The following is a 19,117-nucleotide window of genomic DNA, read 5'->3' as shown; positions in this document are numbered from 1 at the left end:
TGAGGCAGCAGTGCGCATGCCAGAGGCAGAAAGGTAAACACTTGGGGAACTTCTACTCTGCAAAACTTAGGTGGTGAGCAAGTTTGGGCATTTACAGAGTTCGGCAAGAGTTTGTGGATTGTAGTGGAGCCAAAACTGGGTCTTACTACTTTTGTGTATCCCACCCTTAGTGCCTTGCTCTGAGGAATTCAAAAATGCACTTCAGAAATGTCAATTAACCAAGCCTCACAACATCACGTGAAGTAGATGTATTACTAGTTTTACAGGTAGGTAAAATGAGGCAAAGAGATGTTGAGTGAGTTGCCCAAATTCATACAGAGTCAGATCTGGAAATAGAACCTTGGAGTGTTGACTACCGGTCCCCTGGTCTAACCACTACCTGTGGACCCTGACTCTTAAGGAAAGAAGAAATATTAAATTGTGCAATCCCAAATTCTGCTGTCAGAAGTACAGATATGTCATAGTAATGACTACAAAAATTGCCTGTCTGTTTGGAAGGGCCCACAGTAATTTGAGATTTTTCTCCATCTCTACTTCTCAGCTTTGCATAAAAGTGGAAAAACGACCTTATTCAGCGGAAACAGACAATTCCCTGCCATTAACTGCTATAGCTGCTGGTGGGAAAATGTCATTCTAGTGACACCACTTTTTAAAAAAAGTATAGAATTGATGAATGAAAATCGTTTCGCTTCATTATGCTGTTCACACTCATTTTTGTTTTATTTAGGAATGGCTGCATTGTCAAACATTGGTGTCTTCTTATTTTCTGCCTCTTCTGGTGGACTTCCCACTGAAGAAATAACTTTTGCGAAACTTTTGAAGCAGAAAGGTTATTCTACAGCTCTTATAGGTACGACTGTTGATATATGTATAGCAACAACTATGTTATATAATAGCATATGTTTTATTATTCATTTAAATAAAAAGTGCACTTTCTACAGTGTAAGAAGTATTAAATCAGTCACACAAAGTTGTTTTTTTCTCCAATGCAATGAGTTTACTCCTGTAATACACTATAGCTCACCAGAACTGCAACACATTCAGAGAAAATTTATGCATGTGTGAAGCACTAATAATTTAGATATGTCTTCTTATTGATCTGTATTGACATAATGCATAAGGTCTCAAACATGGGTCAGTGCCCCATTGTGCAATGCAGTGTACAGACACAGAACAAAAGAAGGCCCCAAAGAGCTTACAATCTAAGTTTAAAATGTGACAAGTAGATGCAATAAACAGACAGGTACCAAGAAGTAACAGTAGTCACTGCACACCCGCTGCTTAACCAATGCTATTAGGTGATTACATAACCAACACTAAATGTTTGGACAAGTAGAGACTGTTTAGGGTAATAATAATACTTTATTGTATTTAAATGTATTGCATTTAAATGTATTGCATTTAAATACTGCGATGTGCTTTCCTAATTTGGGCAGTGAGGCACTTCATATTGCTTGTGTTGGAAGGTTTCTGTGAGCTGATCACAAATGAAATTCTATTGTGATTTTTCATTTAAGTATTTGTTATCTACAGGCCAGTCACTAACAGCATCATTTTCAAAGGTGACCACTAATCTGGATACCTCCTTTTTTAGGTTCCCAAGTAGACATCTAGGACCTGATTTTTAGAGGGTACTTGACATCATTTTGAGTTGTGGATGCTTAGTACCTCTAAAAATCAGGCCTAAATGTATTCCAGCTTTTAAAGGAATAAAATAATAAATCCTTGTCAAACTCTTCAGAACAAGGGGGTATGTTCTGACAAATTTGGAATGGAAAAATATCAGCTGTGTTGTTTAATACAAGCTACACTGCAAATACAGTAACATTAATATAATTCACAGTCACCATAAAAGTTTAATCACAGTTTGATTCCTTGCAGTCTGTATACAATTTAAGGCTGCAAACAATTCATTTTTCTGTTTGTAATAAGCAGCCCCATTTAGTGTCGCTTATTTTCTTGAGGCTGACTTACATAATGCTTACTCTTCTTCACTACTATCACTGTGACATGACAACCTTCCATGTAGATCACCAGAAGATAAACATGATGTTATAATGAGGGATTTCCTCCAAGTGTCTAAATGATAATATTGCATCTTATAGTTTCATAACTTACCATACTCTTAAAACGTAATGAAGCCTTCAGAAAATCAAGAAGAGTCTTCAAACTAAGGAAAGAGCATATATAAATGAAAAAGGGAAATACTGTCGATTTAAATTGCAGAAGACAGATTTCACTGCCCAACCTGCCCTTCTCTGCCTGCTGATATGCTCATCATGTCATCTTGGCAGGTCAGGGAGACTTTGCTTGGTTCAGCCTAACCAGGGCCGGCTCCAAGTTTTTTGCTGCCCCAAGCAAAAAAATTTTCCCATGAATCCCCCGGCCCCGCCTTAACTCTGCCCCTTCCCCACCCCATTCCAACCCCTTCCCCAAATCCCCGGCCCCGCCTCCTCCCCAGATGCAGGGGCGACTCTATGTTTTCTGCCTCCCCAAGCACGGCAGTCAGGCGGCTTTCAGCAGCGCACCTGCGGGAGGTCCGCTGGTAACGCGGATTCGTCATACCCGCCGTTGAATTGCCGCAGGACCAGCGGACCTCCTACAGGCATTCCACTGAAGGCAGCCTGACTGCTGCCCTCACGGCGACCGGCAGGCTTGCCGCCCCAGGCACACGCTTGGTGCACTGTTGCCTGGAGCCTCCGCTGCCCGGACGCGCCGCATTTCTCCTCCCACCCCTCCCTCCCAGGCGCCTGGGAGGGAAAGGGGAGAGGGGAGAAGCGGAGCGGCGGCGTGCTCGGGGGAGGAGGCGGAGGTGAGCTGGGGGGGGAACAGTTCCTCTGCCCCCTCCAGGGTTACTTCCTGCGGCCCTCCCCTCCCCCCCCCACCCAGCTTGCCGCAAAACAGTTGATTTGCGCAGCAAGCCTGGGAGGGAGGGAGTAGAAGTGGAGTGGTGGCACGCTCTGGGGAGCAGGCGGCAGTGGAGCGGAGGTGAGCTGGGGGGGGAGCGATTCCTCTGCCTTCCCCCCCCCCCGAGTTACTTCCTGCGGCCCTCCCCGCACCCCCCACCACCGCAGCTCACCTCCGCTCAGGGCCGGCTCCCGGCTTTTTGCACCCCAAGCAAAAAAAAAAAAGAGCCCGAGTGCCGCCCCTTGGAAAGTGCCGCCCCCAAGCACATGCTTGGAGCGCTGGTGCCTAGAGCCGGCCCTGAGCCTATCTTAGTGGTTCCCAAACATTTATTGTTACAACCTCCACTAGTGGTGGATTAATATCTCCATGTTTCCTTGCACCAAGAAGTTAGTCTGCCACTGTTTTTTAGTCCACTGTGCCTCATTCCTTTTCTCTCTGCTTTTCCTACTCTTGTATTTTTCTTTCCCCTGTCTTTCTTTTTATCTTTTATCTTTGGTGCACAAATTTTCTCTTTTTTTAATCTATAAATATATTTTATATGTACATTTTTTTACCTCCTTGCTACACTCCCCACCCTCAATCACCTTCAGAAGGCAACATGAACTACTTAAATGGCAAATATCCCTTGGTCACTCCATAGAGCAGAGTTGTATGTGGTCCCATTGAATGCAGCTCAGCTGTGGAATGATCAAAGAATCTTGAGCTGGCAAGCTGGTACCCGAGCCTATAACCTCCTATGCATGAACTGTCCCCTATATTTAGCTGCATCAGGGAGCAGGAGGAGTGTGGGCAGTATTCAAGACTGTGTACTCTTAACCACAGCCAAGGGTACATGTCTGCAGTGGACAAAGGGCATTCTTTGGTCCTGCCTCTCCCTCATTGCTCCTGTCTTTTGCCCCACATCTGATTAGTCTAGAGCCCTCAGTAGGACCTATCTCCAATGTTAGAAAAGTCCAGTTGCTAAATTCAAATAGTGTGACCTTCAAAGTGAGAATCTGCAAGATCTGTAGACCCCATCTAGCTAGAGATTGGGTGACGTGCTGAGCCCACACAATGAATTTAATAGTTGAGCTTATTGGAAAGGTAAAGATCTTATTAGGAGCAGCACGCTGTGAATCCATTGTCATATACACCTTAACAATTCATTCATCACATTGATATATTTATTTGAAAGCATAAAATATAGCTATAGACATCAATCTTATGTTTTAGGCACCTGTCCCATTGGTAAAACACACACAAAATCATAAAAAAGAACTGCCAGTTAATATAAACAACTCAGTTTTCAGCCAACTCTTTTCTCAACAGCCTGAGAAAAAAAGAGGGAAAATGTGGGCTTTGCCATGTGCCCAGAAGGTTATGAAAACTGTGCTCTGGCAGAGCGAGAGCGAGACCAAGTTCCAGAATTGAGGGCTCATTACAGGGAACTCCCTGCTAGCAGCTCCTAAATCCCAAACTATTTAGGTCTTTACAGTTTAAATCCAACATGTGAAATTCTACTCTGAAGTTTATTGGAAGCCATTGCAGTGCACAGAGCACTGGTCTTACATGCTTCCAGCGTACAACTACACTTAATAAACAGGCTACAGCATTCTGCCCTAGTTCCACCTTCTGAATGTCTCAGGTTGTAGCCATAGATCAAGCACATTACAGCAATCTAATCTTAACATGTCAAAGGCATCAATAATTGTGGCAAGGCCCAGGTTTAGAGAAAAGGTCTCACTCTGCTTGCCAGGAACAGATGGGAAAAAATGTGTTCATGGATACAACCATTACTTGGGCATCCAGAAGCATCTCAGGATCTATCAGCAGGCCCCAAATTGCTCACCTGTTTTGAAAAACCACAGTTGCACTCCCTCAGTCGGGCACTGATATAAATTCCTTTAATTCTTCTGGCTCCTTATTCCACCAGCACTATCTCTGTCTTGTCTGGATTAAGTTGTAACCTGACAATTCTTAATTGTGGCCCAAATTCATCTAGACACTGAATAATTTGTTACATTTAGTAAAAGGTTTTTGATTAAAATTGCCTAAATCGTGCGTGCTGTTCAACTCAGAAGAACCTCCTTAAAAAGATGTTTTGTTTGTTTTTGTAGCACTTTTCCTCTACCTACCTAATCACAAGCATCTTGAGACTGACAAATTAAAATACATATTTTTTTAAAAAAGGTTTGAAGATCCTTTTATTTTTATGATTATAAGCCTCTAATTTTACTTCAGTTATCTGACGAGGAACTTGCTGCCCAACTTGCCATCCATCTGGCTTTAACATTATTTTCTAAACCCAAAGACAGTCATCAAAAATCAAAGAGAATACACTGATATAGTGCTGTAATTTCATCAACTTCACTTTTACTGGTTTGACTGAATCCTTGGGAAACTTCAGATCAACCAAAGGAACTAGTGGTAAGCTCTCTGGAGGAGGCCAGAAAACTAATGTTACAATGTGGCTAGTGCCCTAGTGCATAGGAAGAGAGAAGAAAAATTGTACTGCCAGGTGTGTGCCTCTACTAGCTAGAACTGAAATGCAGAGCTTCACAATTTCAATCTTAAATCTAATATGCCACTGTGACAATATCAAGAAATTCAGTACATTTGGCCATAGTGTGTTTTTTGTAACTTGTCCTGTTAAAGTACATGTATTGTTCCACAGCAGCAGTGACCAAAGGTATTCTGTCTATAGAGAACTGTGTGCCTTTGGGGGTTGAGGTGGCTATCCTGATAACAAGGGACGTCACTTGTGACATATTGAGTGTGGGAGCCATAAATGCCTCCAGTTCACTGGGGCAAGCACTGTGAGCAATGCCTGTAATTATCAGGCCCCATGAGTCTCAAACCCAGGTCCCCGGAGTCATCACACTCTAGTTCTCTACTTGGCAGCTCACAGACTGGAGCTGGGACTAGGGTCCATGAAACCCAAGTGGGGCATAAGCTCTGCCCTACACTCTGATTGGTGATGCAAGACTCCTGGGCTGCAGCCTTTATTTAAGAAAGAGGAAGTTGTCTATGCAACTGAGCTTCACTCTGCCTATGACTGCTGTTCTGGTGTTTATCTGTTCCTGCCTTCTGATCCTGACTTCTTGGTAACTGACTTTTTATCTCTGCCTTCCAGTTTGTCTCTTGGTTTTGATCTCCTGGCGTTACAGTCTGGCCTGATTCCTGGTAATTGGCTCCTGGACCCTTGACTCATGTCTGACACTAATCCTTAGGCCAGGCTTCCCGCACCCCAACCCTGATGCTAATTTCTCCTTTGAGTTGCAGCACATGCTCTTCGTGGTGCTGGCCTAAGACTACCAACTGGTGTGCAAAGAGAACTAGCCCCTAGCCTTGTGCTTACCTCACCCTGTTTGGGATGTTTGGTGGTGCTATGCTCTTTGGAGGGTGTATAATAGAGCAGGTTGGAACATTTTTGGCTAAATATAATTTTGTCAAAAAATGCTGTTTCACTGAAACATTTCACAGAGACATTGATTCTGATGAAGTTTTCATCTTGAAGGTTTCTGAGATCCAAGATTATCTGATCACTTCTGACCAGAGAGAGAGAGAGAGGGACCAGAACAGAAAAATAGCGGTTTTGACACAATTTTGTTTTGCAAAAATGTTCAGAAGGGTTATTGCACCTTGGAAGGAAAACAAATTTCAAAAATCACAAAAATTGTCATGAAATGGAATTGCTGTCCTCTGGTCAGGTCTAATATTTAGTGCTGTTGGGAATGGGAAAGACAGGATGGATATGCACCTGTATCTTAGGCTCATGAATTATGAACATCAAGTACAGTCTTCCTTTGTGCAAATTCAGAAGTTGTGTGATGTGGAAGGAGGAGAAAAGTTCCACCTATCTTCTGTTCTCTCATATGTGCTTATATGGAGGAAATGCTGGAACCCTGCTTGGGACAATGATTTGCAACCCACCCTAGATCTTTTCTCAGGCACCTATCGTAGCCTGGGACATTTCCTCCGTCAGCCTGCCCCAGCACAGATTGCCCACCTTTTCCCACAAATTGTCATTGGTGGTGAACCCCTGGAAAATGTTGAGCATTTCTCTTATTTTGGTAGCCATCTCTCCCAGACAGCTAATCTTGATGTGGGGATTGAGCATAGGATCTGTTGTGCCAGAGCATTCTTCAGAAAGTTGCTCCATTGTGTCTTTATTGACAGAGATCTGCGAATGGAAACTAAGATCCCAGCCTACAATGCCCCATTCTTTTTTTATGGGTGTGAGACATGGGTGACACACCAAAGCTATCTTAAGTGTCTGGAGTGGTACCAACAATGCTATCTTAGGTAGATTGTCCGTATCAGATAGGAAGATCATCACACCAATGCCAGCGTTTTCTCTGCAGCTAACATCATCAGTGTTGAGGCAAAGATTATGTAACATCAACTTCGCTGGGCTGGTCATTGTGTACCGATGACTGATGCTCGTCTTCCGAAGCAAGTCCTCTTTTCTCAACATAGTCATGGTAAGAAGACCCATGGGGAACAGAGGAAATGCTACAATGACTCCCTGAAAGTATATCTTAAGAAGGGAGGCATTGATCCCATGAACTGGGAAGAGCTGTCTGGCAATGGCATCACATCATACATCAAGCCTTAGCCTGTTTTGAAGAGAATCGCCTTGTTCAAGAGGCTGAGAAACAGCAGAGGAGGAAGGAAAGTGTACAGCATCCCGGCCAGCAATTGTGCTCTCTCCAAGCAACTACCTGTCACATGTGGAGAAACCTGTAGAGCAGGGATTGGACTCCTCATCCATCTCAAGTCTCATCAATGACTTTTCTCCTGGCAGACATCATCCTCGTATCGAGGGACAGCCAACGACACTTGTATGGAGGGAATCCTGGAATCCTGTCTAGAACATTTTTTTTTTAAAGATCACAACTTACACTGCTGTGAATTTACAGATCATTTTTAGATATTTGACTACTGCAAAATTGCCATGTACTTGATCATTGGAATACACTACTTAATTGTTTGTTGTTCTTGTTCCTGACAACTATTAGATGCAAATCATTAAAGTTATAAGGAATAAAAATGGATCAAACATACATTAGCCCTGTCTAATGATTGGTTAAGATTTGGTTCAGTTATATCAGTGTAAGTCTGGAGGTGATGTTGTTTATTACCCATTATTGTGTTACAATAACACCTAGTGGCCCCAGCCAAGAATGGAGGTAAATTGTACTAGGCACTGTAAAGATACATAGCAGTACTTGTCCTGAAGAGTTATCTGGATAAATAAAGGTTCTCATTTGGCATGAATGGAATTTATACATAATGCAGAGCAGTGCATCTTAGAACAGAACCTGGTCCATTCTCTTCCTATTATGACCAGTGCTCAGGCTTGGGGAAAAAAAAAAACATTCTGTATCACTTAAATGCAGAGAAAATGAATTTAAAGGATGTGTATTAAGAATTTTGTTATTTGTTTATTTATTTACTTTTTAAAAAAGATCAGGAGAAGGAATCTTTCATGCAAATATAGCGAGTGACTGGCATTTTAAAGACCCGTGTGAGCCCTTGTATAAATAAATACTTAGTATATTTTAAATACCTACCTGTTTGGAACAGCTCTAGTTACTGTGTTTTAGAAATAAATTCATTGGAAATTATTTACCTGATAGATCACAATGATAAACGGTTGCAACAAATCCACAAAGACACTTTTGGGAAAACTGGTACAGATAATTTCACCAGGAGCTAATATAAATAAGTATTTGTTTAAGGGGCCTTAGCTACACATGAACAGAGGCTACATTTTCAAAGCTAACTAACTGTTAGCGGTCTGTTGCTCTGCAGTAGTCTCTCAAGCCCACCTAATGGTTACCTAAGGAACTTCAGACATGATGCAAAGTCTTTGAGGCTGAAGGTATAAACAAGGGGTGGGAGAGCAATAAGGATCCACATAATAAATGAGGGAGAAATGCCAATCCTAAGGTGGCAGTTTCCCTTATTCAGAGGGGCACGTACTACAATTGGAGCTATTTAACTACATAAATGTTGTATGTGCTTGTTTCCTCATAGGAAAGTGGCATCTTGGGCTGAACTGTAACAGCAGGGATGACTTCTGTCATCACCCCCTCAATCATGGATTTGATTACTTCTATGGGCTCACCGTGACCAGTCTTAGAGACTGCAAACCAGGGGAAGGCAGTGTGTTTGTGGCAGGGGTTCGAGCATACCTTGTCACTCCACTTCAGCTCATCGGCATTACCCTAATCTCTTTGGAGGTGCTGTATTATATTGGCCTCCTCAGAATACCCCATGGAGCACTGCGCTACTTCTTTTTAATATCTACAGTTTTATTTGGACTTTTGCTCATTTTCCTTTACACTTTTCGATATCTAAACTGCTTCTTGATGAGGAACCACCAGATTATCCAGCAGCCACTGTCCTATAAGAACCTTACTCAAAGATTGACAGAAGAAGCTGTACAGTTTATAGGAAGGTAGGTTGGTTTAATCATGTTATGACTTCATGCCAGCATTTCACTGTCATAATGCTGCTTTAAAAATATGCATATAGACGGGTGGATGAAGGAAACAGTGTCATTATGTAATACTGTCATTTTTCTCTAGATTTAACAAGTCACTAATGAAAGTAAACCATTTAACAATTGGATGCATATGAAAGGCCTTAGCCTAGAAATCTAGGTGCACATCCTCCATAATCTCTTCAGTATATTGTGTTAGAGGCATAATTGTTTTTCCCAGGCAAAATACAAAGACCCAGATTTTTAAAGGTATTTATGTGTTGCTCTTCTCAGCATTGCAATACCTAAACTGATTAAGGAACCTAAGTCTCATTTTCAGACTTGACTGACTTTCAATGAGATTTCGGTTCCAAAGAGCCTAAGGCCCAGATCCTCAAAGATATTTAGGTGCCTAACTCGCACTAATGTCAGTTATGTTGTTTATATTTTCATGTTTAAAAATAACAAGATATCTTCATAGGTAACATTCCATTAAGCAGTAAATATAAGTTTGGGTCCTATATTCTTCTTTATATGTTCAGTGTGACTTAATAAATATAGGAAATTGTATCTTTTGAAATGTGATTCAAAGTATTTTCAATATTCAAAAATGTCATGTTAGATAAGTTATTGCAGTTCTAGATATGTGATCTCTGAGCATGTTGGACTGGAAAAGTGTTGGTGTTCAGTTGTATGTGGCCTTTTGGGTACATCCATTAAATTAGACTTCTGTGGTCTAAATTTTTAAGAGAAAATAGTGATTTTGGGTGCCTTAATTTTTGGGTGACACATTCATAAGTGTAAATGAAGTTGTATTGTATTATATTTCACACTAGTGTTTAGAACTGCCAGAGAAGAGAAATCCAGATCACCAGTTGGTCTAACTTGGCGTAGTTTAATTGGAGCTAAACTGATAAATTGAGGATCTGGTCTGCAAGACAAAAAGATGTTAAGGTGGAATTAATAGCACATTATTTTTGGTATTTAGGGTAAATTATGTTCTGGCCTTAAACTCTATGACTATAGGTTCAATTAGATAGTGTCAGAGCCAGTGTTTGAAAACAAATACTAATTTTGTTGCTGATTACCTCCATTATATGGAGGCAGGTCAATTCAGTTTATATTAATTCTAATTATCATTTTTCCCCCAAGAGCAGGTTTACATACATATGGTATAAACCTATCAAAATATACATGAGGCATTATGCTATATTTGGAAGTAAATGGATTCTAATTATGTCATATTAAGTTCAATGCAGTGTTGTAGCCATGTTGATCCCATGATAATAGAGAGACAAGATGGGTGAGGTAATATCTTTTATTGAACCAATTTCTGTTGGTGAGAGAGACAAGCTCTTGAGCCACATAGAGCTCTTCTTCAGGTCTGGGAAATGTACCCACAGTATCACAGCTAAATACAAAGTGGAACAGAAACCCATGCAAGGTACCATTAAACAGTTAAAAGAAGAACAGGAGTACTTGTGGCACCTTAGAGACTAACAAATTTATTAGAGCATAAGCTTTCGTGGACTACAGCCCACTTCTTCGGATGCATATAGAATGGAACATATATTGAGGAGATATATATACACACATACAGAGAGCATAAACAGGTGGGAGTTGTCTTACCAACTCTGAGAGGCCAATTAATTAAGAGAAAAAAAACTTTTGAAGTGATAATCAAGCTAGCCCAGTACAGACAGTTTGATAATAAGTGCGAGAGTACTTACAAGGGGAGATAGAGTCAATGTTTGTAATGGCTCAGCCATTCCCAGTCCTTATTCAAACCGGAGTTGATTGTGTCTAGTTTGCATATCAATTCTAGCTCTGCAGTCTCTCTTTGGAGTCTGTTTTTGAAGTTTTTCTGTTGTAATATAGCCACCCGCAGGTCTGTCACTGAATGACCAGACAGGTTAAAGTGTTCTCCCACTGGTTTTTGAGTATTTTGATTCCTGATGTCAGATTTGTGTCCATTAATTCTTTTGCGTAGAGACTGTCCGGTTTGGCCAATGTACATGGCAGAGGGGCATTGCTGGCACATGATGGCATATATCACATTGGTAGATGTGCAGGTGAACGAGCCCCTGATGGTATGGCTGATGTGATTAGGTCCTATGATGATGTCACTTGAATAGATATGTGGACAGAGTTGGCATCGGGGTTTGTTACAAGGATAGGTTCCTGGGTTAGTGGTTTTGTTCAGTGATGTGTGGTTGCTGGTGAGTATTTGCTTTAGGTTGGGGGGTTGTCTGTAAGCGAGGACAGGTCTGTCTCCCAAGATCTGTGAGAGTAAAGGATCATCTTTCAGGATAGGTTGTAGATCTCTGATGATGCGCTGGAGAGGTTTTAGTTGGGGGCTGAAAGTGACAGCTAGTGGTGTTCTGTTATTTTCTTTGTTGGGCCTGTCTTGTAGGAGGTGACTTCTGGGTACTCATCTGGCTCTGTCAATCTGTTTTTTCACTTCAGCAGGTGGGTATTGTAGTTTTAAGAATGCTTGATAGAGATCTTGTAGGTGCTTGTCTCTATCCGAGGGATTGGAGCAAATGCGGTTATATCTTAGAGCTTGGCTGTAGACAATGGATCGTGTGGTGTGTCCTGGATGGAAGCTGGAGGCATGTAGGTAAGTGTAGCGGTCAGTAGGTTTCCGGTATAGGGTGGTATTGATGTGACCATCGCTTATTAGCACAGTAATGTCCAGGAAATGGACCGCTTGTGTGGATTGATCTAGGCTGAGGTTGATGGTGGGATGGAAATTATTGAAATCATGGTGAAATTCCTCAAGAGCTTCTTTTCCATGGGTCCAGATGATGAAGATGTCATCAATGTAGCGCAAGTAGAGTAGGGGCGTTAGGGGACGAGAGCTAAGGAAGCGTTGTTCTAAGTCAGCCATAAAAATGTTGGCATATTGTGGGGCCATGCGGGTACCCATAGCAGTGCCGCTGACTTGAAGGTATATATTGTCCCCAAATGTGAAATAGTTGTGGGTGAGGACAAAATCACAAAGTTCAGCCACCAGGTTAGCTGTGACATTATCAGGGATACTGTTCCTGATAGCTTGTAGTCCACCTTTGTGTGGAATATTGGTGTAGAGGGCTTCTACGTCCATAGTGGCCAGGATGGTGTTTTCTGGAAGATCACCGATGGATTGTAGTTTCCTCAGGAAGTCAGTGGTATCTCGAAGATAGCTGGGAGTGCTGGTAGCGTAGGGTCTTAGGACAGAGTCTACATAACCAGACAAGCCTGATGTTAGGGTGCCAATGCCTGAGATGATGGGGCGTCCAGGATATCCAGGTTTATGGATCTTGGGTAGCAAATAGAATACCCCTGGTCGGGGTTCTAGGCATGTGTCTGTACGGATTTGTTCCTGTGCTTTGTCAGGGAGTTTTTTTAGCAGATGGTGTAGTTTCTTTAGGTAATCCTCAGTGGGATCAGAGGATAATGGCCTGTAGAATGTGGTGTTAGAGAGCTGTCTAGCAGCCTCCTGGTCATATTCCAATTTATTCATGATGACGACAGCACCTCCTTTGTCAGCCTTTTTTATTATGATGTCAGGGTTGTTTCTGAGGCTGTAGATGGCGTTGTGTTCAGCATGGCTGAGGTTATGTGGCAAGTGATGTTGCTTTTCCACAATTTCAGCCTTTGCACGTCGACGGAAGCAATCTATGTAGAAATCCAGTCTGTTGTTTCGACCGTCCGGAGGAGTCCATGCAGAATCCTTTTTTTTTTGTAGTGCTGGTAGGGAGGATTCTGTGGGTTAGTATGCTGTTCAGAGGTATGTTGGAAATATTCTTTGAGTCGGAGACGTCGAAAGTAGGATTCTAGGTCACCGCAGAACTCACACTTATTATCAAACTGTCTGTACTGGGCTAGCTTGATTATCACTTCAAAAGTTTTTTTTCTCTTAATTAATTGGCCTCTCAGAGTTGGTAAGACAACTCCCACCTGTTTATGCTCTCTGTATGTGTGTATATCTCCTCAATATATGTTCCATTCTATATGCATCCGAAGAAGTGGGCTGTAGTCCACGAAAGCTTATGCTCTAATAAATTTGTTAGTCTCTAAGGTGCCACAAGTACTCCTGTTCTTCTTTTTGCGTATACAGACTAACACGGCTGTTACTCTGAAACCTGTCATTAAATAGTTACAATCCATACTCGATGGGGACCACATCCTGAAAGATATATTTCATGAACCCCCCTCTTCTGGCCTTCATATCACCCCTCAATCTCTCCAAGCTCCCCATCAGAAGCAAGCACCCCTCAGACCAGGGCACACCAACTCAAAGTGGCATCAGATCCTGCCAGAATAACATATGCAACACCTGTAGACATAGTCCCACTGTTTCTATGATCAACACCCCCCCACAACACACCTTTCAAGATCCAGGGGTCCTACACATGCCTGTCACAACATGTGGTGTACCTCATCCAGTGCACTAAATGCCGCAATAGCAACTATGTGGGTGAAACCAGACCATCACTATGCTCTCGAATGAACTCACACAGGACAATGATAAAAAAGAAAAACACCATCTCTCCTGTGGGTGAACACTTTTCACAGAGTGATCACTCTGTATCTGACCTCTCAGTCCTCATTCTCAATGGAAACCTGCACAACCCTTTCAAAAGACAGGTCTGGGAGCTTAAATTCATAACTTTGCTACATACTAAAAATCATGCACTGAATAGACACAGAATTTATGGCTTATTACAACAATATGTCACCCATTAACACCTGCTCAGCTTTTCTCCCCTCCTTTCCCCCCTATGACTGGAGGGGTGTTAACTGGCCACTTCACCTTAACTGGTTCCTTGAAATATGTATAACTATTTATGATAAACAATCTGTTCCACCTTTGTATTTAGCTGTGACACTTTGAGTACATTTTCCAGACCTGAAGAACTCTGTGTAAATTCAAAAACTTATCTTTCTCACCAACAGAAGTTGATTCAATAAACAATATTACCTCAGCCACCCTGTCTCTGCAATGCTAAGTTCAGTGCAGTTATCACTTATGCCTAAGGATATAATTCTGACACAGAGGTCACAGATTCTGTGACTTTCCAGGACCCCCAGGACTTCTTCTGGGGCAGGTCTGGAGCAGCAGTTGGGGTTGCGTCAGTCCACTGGGGCTGGAGCAGCAACTGGTAGTCACTGCTGCAGGAGCAGCAGCAGAGCTGGAGCAGTGGTCTCTGTGGCTGCCGGAGCAGCAGCCTGCAGTGGGCCCCTGGGACTGCCAGAGCAGTGGTCTCTGGGGTTGCTGAGCAGCTGGCTGGTGGTCAGGAGCAGCGGTCTCCAGGCCACCGGAACAGTGGCCGGAGTTCAGCCCCGAGGCTTCCAGAGCAGCTGAGCAGTGGACTAACTGCCGGAGAAGCGGTCCCCACAGCCAGCAGCTGTTCATTGGGTTGCCGGAGAAGCAGCCAGAATTCAGTCCCGGGGCCGCTGGAGCAGCTGGGTGATGGGCTGACCACTGGATCAGTAGTCCCCGGACCCCTGGAGCAGCAACCTCCCTGGAGCTGGAGACCCAGCTGGAGTTGGGTCAGCACCCCTGGAGCTGGAGCAGCAGCAGGGCTGGAGCAACTGCTGGAGGTCAGCTCCCAGCAGTGCTCTGACTGTTAGTAAAAATACCCTGGGGGAGGGGGGACTAAAAGCCAGGGACAGGTCATGGGCGTCTATGAATTTTTGTTTATTGCCCCTGACCTGTCCCTGACTTTTAGTAAAAAAGAATCTTAACCTTACTTATGCCTCATCAGCACATTGTTTAGTAAATGGCAATCCAAAATTTCAAAATGTCAGAAGCATATTTTAAACTTCTTTGGAATTGGCAGGGTAAAAACACCTCCATGTTCTTTCAGCCTACCTCTCTCTACTAAATTCAGATGGCTGACCACCATGCATGGGGAAAACCAGTGAAATCAGACTTTTTGAAAAATTATATTTCCATAGATAAAATAGGCTCATAACAGAGTTATGGTGATAATGCTACTTGAGCATTTTTCATGCAGATACAGATGAAGCCTCCTCTCTAAAGTCATGGATTGTATAACCATAATTCTCTGAAGTCTGTGGTGACAGCTAATAAACATATCATTAAAAGAAATTACCTTTTATCCTATTCTATTCCAGTCACAATTTGGCATAGTCAAAGCCCTGAAACACATTTATCTCTCATCCTCTTTAGCACAGCTGTGAGTTAGAGCTTTTTGATGTATCACCAAGGCTTAAAAGCAGGCACCAGGCATGCTGTACAGGTCTCATTTTGTACCAAAAATTACTGTGTTCGTAATTCTAGGATTTAAAAAACTCTGAAATCAGATGCTTTTCATGACTCCTAAAGAAACTGACCAGCTGATTAAGGCAAGACACTCATGTACTTGCATGTAGTTTATATATTGTATACATATGAATGTATCTATCTCTACAATTTAAAAAAAAATGATGCATTAGTAACTGATTGATCACCACCTGCGTACTTGTATGTTTTCCCCTTTCCTCTGCCCTCTTTCTGTTTTGTTGCTTCAGAGTGTAAGTTATTTAAGGAAGCAATCATGCCCTCTTGCGTTTGTACAGCTTCTTACACTCTGTGGGTGCTACTGGAAATAAATAATTAAATAAATATTTTAGGAGTCATTTTGTCAGCAAGCTAGTGACAGTTTGCTAGTGAGCAGTTGTAACAAGCATTGGATCTGTATTTCTGTATTGGGTTCCATGCATGTTTGGTTTTTCAGTTACAAAAAGCCGTGGATGGATAAGGAATCTTAAATGTTCTTTTTGCCAGAAAGAATCATTCAAACATTTTCTTTTGAGGGGGAAAAGTCTGCATATATGCCCATAAACTACAAGGAAAGGAAACTATGTGTATGAATGCAGTATATCTTAAGCATTTAAAGCTGACATGGGTATTAAATTGCAGATGTCAAAAACATGCTGGCAATGTGACTGCTTGGAAAAATCATTTAACATAGGCAGAGATAACAAAGACACATCCCAGTTTAAAATATCTTTCTAGTCACGGCCAAGTTTCCCATTTTCTCATACACACCAGTTTTTTTTTATAAGCCACCCCAAAATGGTCCACAATTCCTTTTTCTTGTCAAAATATTACAAGTGTGAGATGTTTAGCTTATTTTAGATCATATCTTTAAAAAAACAGAAAGATTTTTTTATTTTTATTTTTCAGAAAACAACCAGATTTTTAAGCACAATGAAAGAGTACAAGAAAAATGAATTTCTGACACAAGGACCCAATCTAAGGAGCTGATCCTGCTTCCATGAAGTCAATGCAAGTTTTGCCATTTACTTCTAAAGGAGCAAGGTTGAGATCTAAATGAAATTTGTACGATCGGTACAGCCAGAGAGTGGTAGTCTGATCTTGAAGTGGGTGCAAGTAGCCTTAGCGAATAAGCATGGAAAGAATTCACTAATGAGATGAATTTTAAAGAGGTTTAAATGGGGAGAAGAACGTTTGGTGAAAAAAGGGGAGAGAGGGAGTTCCAAGCAGAGAATTAGTTACTGCAAAATATCAGTTAGATTTGCACCCATAGATACAGATATACTGTTACCTGTTTATGCCCAGAATATCTTGACATTCCTACCTACCAGATTGCTCCTCAGTCACTTATGTTTGATGCCATAGGTATACATTGGGTCAGATTCTCAGCTGGTGTAAATCATGTGGCTCTATCAAAATCAATGGAGTTATACTGATGTACACAAACTGAGGCTCCGGCCCAAGGATGTTGAATATATGTAACGGTGTGGCAACATTTGGCCAGCAATATTTTTAATATGATGCATCAGCTGGAAAGTTTGTAGCTTGTCTTTCAGATTGCAGGTTGATTTGGAAGTCATTGGGAGGAAATAAAATGGAGCCTGTGATGTCATATTTACATTCATTTGCCAGTTTTGAATAACACTCACACCTACAAAGTGTGAGCCCCCATTTGCTGCTCTACTACAGTGTCATTAGGCTAATACTGTTTGCCACACTGGACATATTTGTGGTGACAATCAATGATGCTGATGCACAAAAAGAAGTAATGAAAAGACGGGTAGGTTGCTTTCTGTGGCATTCACAAGGCAATAAATGGGAGAGGGAGAATTATGGAGCTGAATCTAATTTTTTACTAAGTGTAAAAGGGGGCTATAAAGTAGGGGTACAACTTAGACCCACATGAAGGCCTAGAGCAAACTAAAAAGACCTTAGTGTCAATAAGAATCAGGCCCTACAACAGAGAGAATAAAAGAAATATGTAGATGATATCACAAATAGCTAAGTATAGATTTAATAATGTCTAATGACATATTTATATGGCTTCTCTTTACTGAATTGGAATGATTGCATGTTTCATGTCAACATAAAAATTTCTTGCTGTACTTTCAGCAAAGGAAATTTAGATATGTTGAAACTGAAAGCTCTCTCTTAGCATGCATACAGAATAGCGGCAATAAATTTTCAAAGGAGATTTGACTGAAGTGCTCCAGTTAGTAAAATAGGAGTTAAATTGTTATTGTCAAATCTCCCTCCCACCTACTAGCTGAGATGCCATTCCATTTTTAAGGTTGCAGTAGACACAGTCAGTATTCTCCTCAAAGAGGCTTGGCGTGAGATAAATGACCGTCTTTAAAAGATCAAAGGCTATTAATAGGCAAGACTCCTCTTCACCTGACAGACAGCTGTCAGTCAGAGCTTGTCAATTTGAGCTGCAAACTGTAAGAAGGAAATTTTGTTAACCCAGTAACATACCTAAACCACTGCCCGCAGCTGGAATACCAAATGTTATGCTTATTGCTGAAAGCATCTAGAAGGGCTTTCTGAAACCTTAGCGCAATTAACAGACCAGGATGGGAGTGGGGGAGTGAGTGACCACAAGGAGCAAACATGACCCTGTGCCCTCCTGACTTGAGCTTTTTCTGAAGCATGTTGTTTTGCGAGATGGAAAGTCTGGCAATAGTTAACTATTGCTAAGTGAGATAAAGCTGGTTACCTGATGGAAGGCTACACACTACAGGCTGGAAAACTCCATACTTAATTTAGCTTCTGCTCAGCCATTGTTTTTTGTTAATAAAAAAGCTATGTAATACTAACAAATTGGATATAAAAAGAGAAGAAATCTGAGCTTGATGGACACTTGAACATCTGTCAAGTTCCCCTGCAGACAGAAGCTGGCCACCAGATATCTACAGTTATCCACTTGAGACCTCCGCAAGACCCTGGATGAATATGAATCTGGGGGTAATTTGGGGTGCTCTAGTAACCTGTTGGACATGTGTATGTGCTGGAGACTAAATAAAGTAGAGCACTTTTGTTTGCCTGCTTGCATCAACTATCTATCAGCTGGATGGCTGTGTCCCCATTGATTTATTTCCTGCCACCGCCTTGCAAAGAGTAAAGTTATCAAGAGCTTTGGGTTCAGCAAAACCTTTGGTAACAAAACCAGTGAAATGATTTTGAGTATACCTCTTCATGAAAGTTAGATTTTTGTCATAGTGGCATTTTTTTAATATTATTTATTTTACAACTGTCATCTCATGAAAATAAGCACTTGTTACGGATGCGGTGATGCTCACCTTTAACAGTATTGATGTAAATGTATCTGTAGCAATTCTGCTATGTTGTTAGAAAGTGACAGTTTGTATGCAATTTAAGTTATCTCTGATACTAATAGTTGAAAATCTATTTTTAAGTGATGGGAAGAATATATGAGAAATTGTGTTATTCCCAGTTTATGGTAATCTTTT

At 41.6% G+C, this 19,117-nt stretch overlaps 1 protein-coding gene across 5 annotated transcripts in view; it reads left to right on the top strand.

Moving 5' to 3' along the window:
* The window catches only part of STS (steroid sulfatase), a 153,667-nt gene that overhangs the window by 28,635 nt on the left and 105,915 nt on the right, over positions 1 to 19,117 (top strand). For all 5 annotated transcript variants that reach the window (XM_054008226.1, XM_054008233.1, XM_054008216.1 and 2 more), the window contains 2 exons: positions 728 to 850; positions 8,929 to 9,352. In XM_054008226.1, the coding sequence (XP_053864201.1) occupies positions 728 to 850; positions 8,929 to 9,352 (547 nt within the window). The remainder of the gene's footprint in view (positions 1 to 727; positions 851 to 8,928; positions 9,353 to 19,117) is intronic.

This window comes from Malaclemys terrapin, chromosome 1 (assembly GCF_027887155.1).
Source record: "Malaclemys terrapin pileata isolate rMalTer1 chromosome 1, rMalTer1.hap1, whole genome shotgun sequence".
Lineage (NCBI taxonomy): Eukaryota > Metazoa > Chordata > Testudines > Emydidae > Malaclemys > Malaclemys terrapin.
Note: the sequence above shows the minus strand (reverse complement) of the source record. Positions and strands in the feature narration are given on the sequence as shown.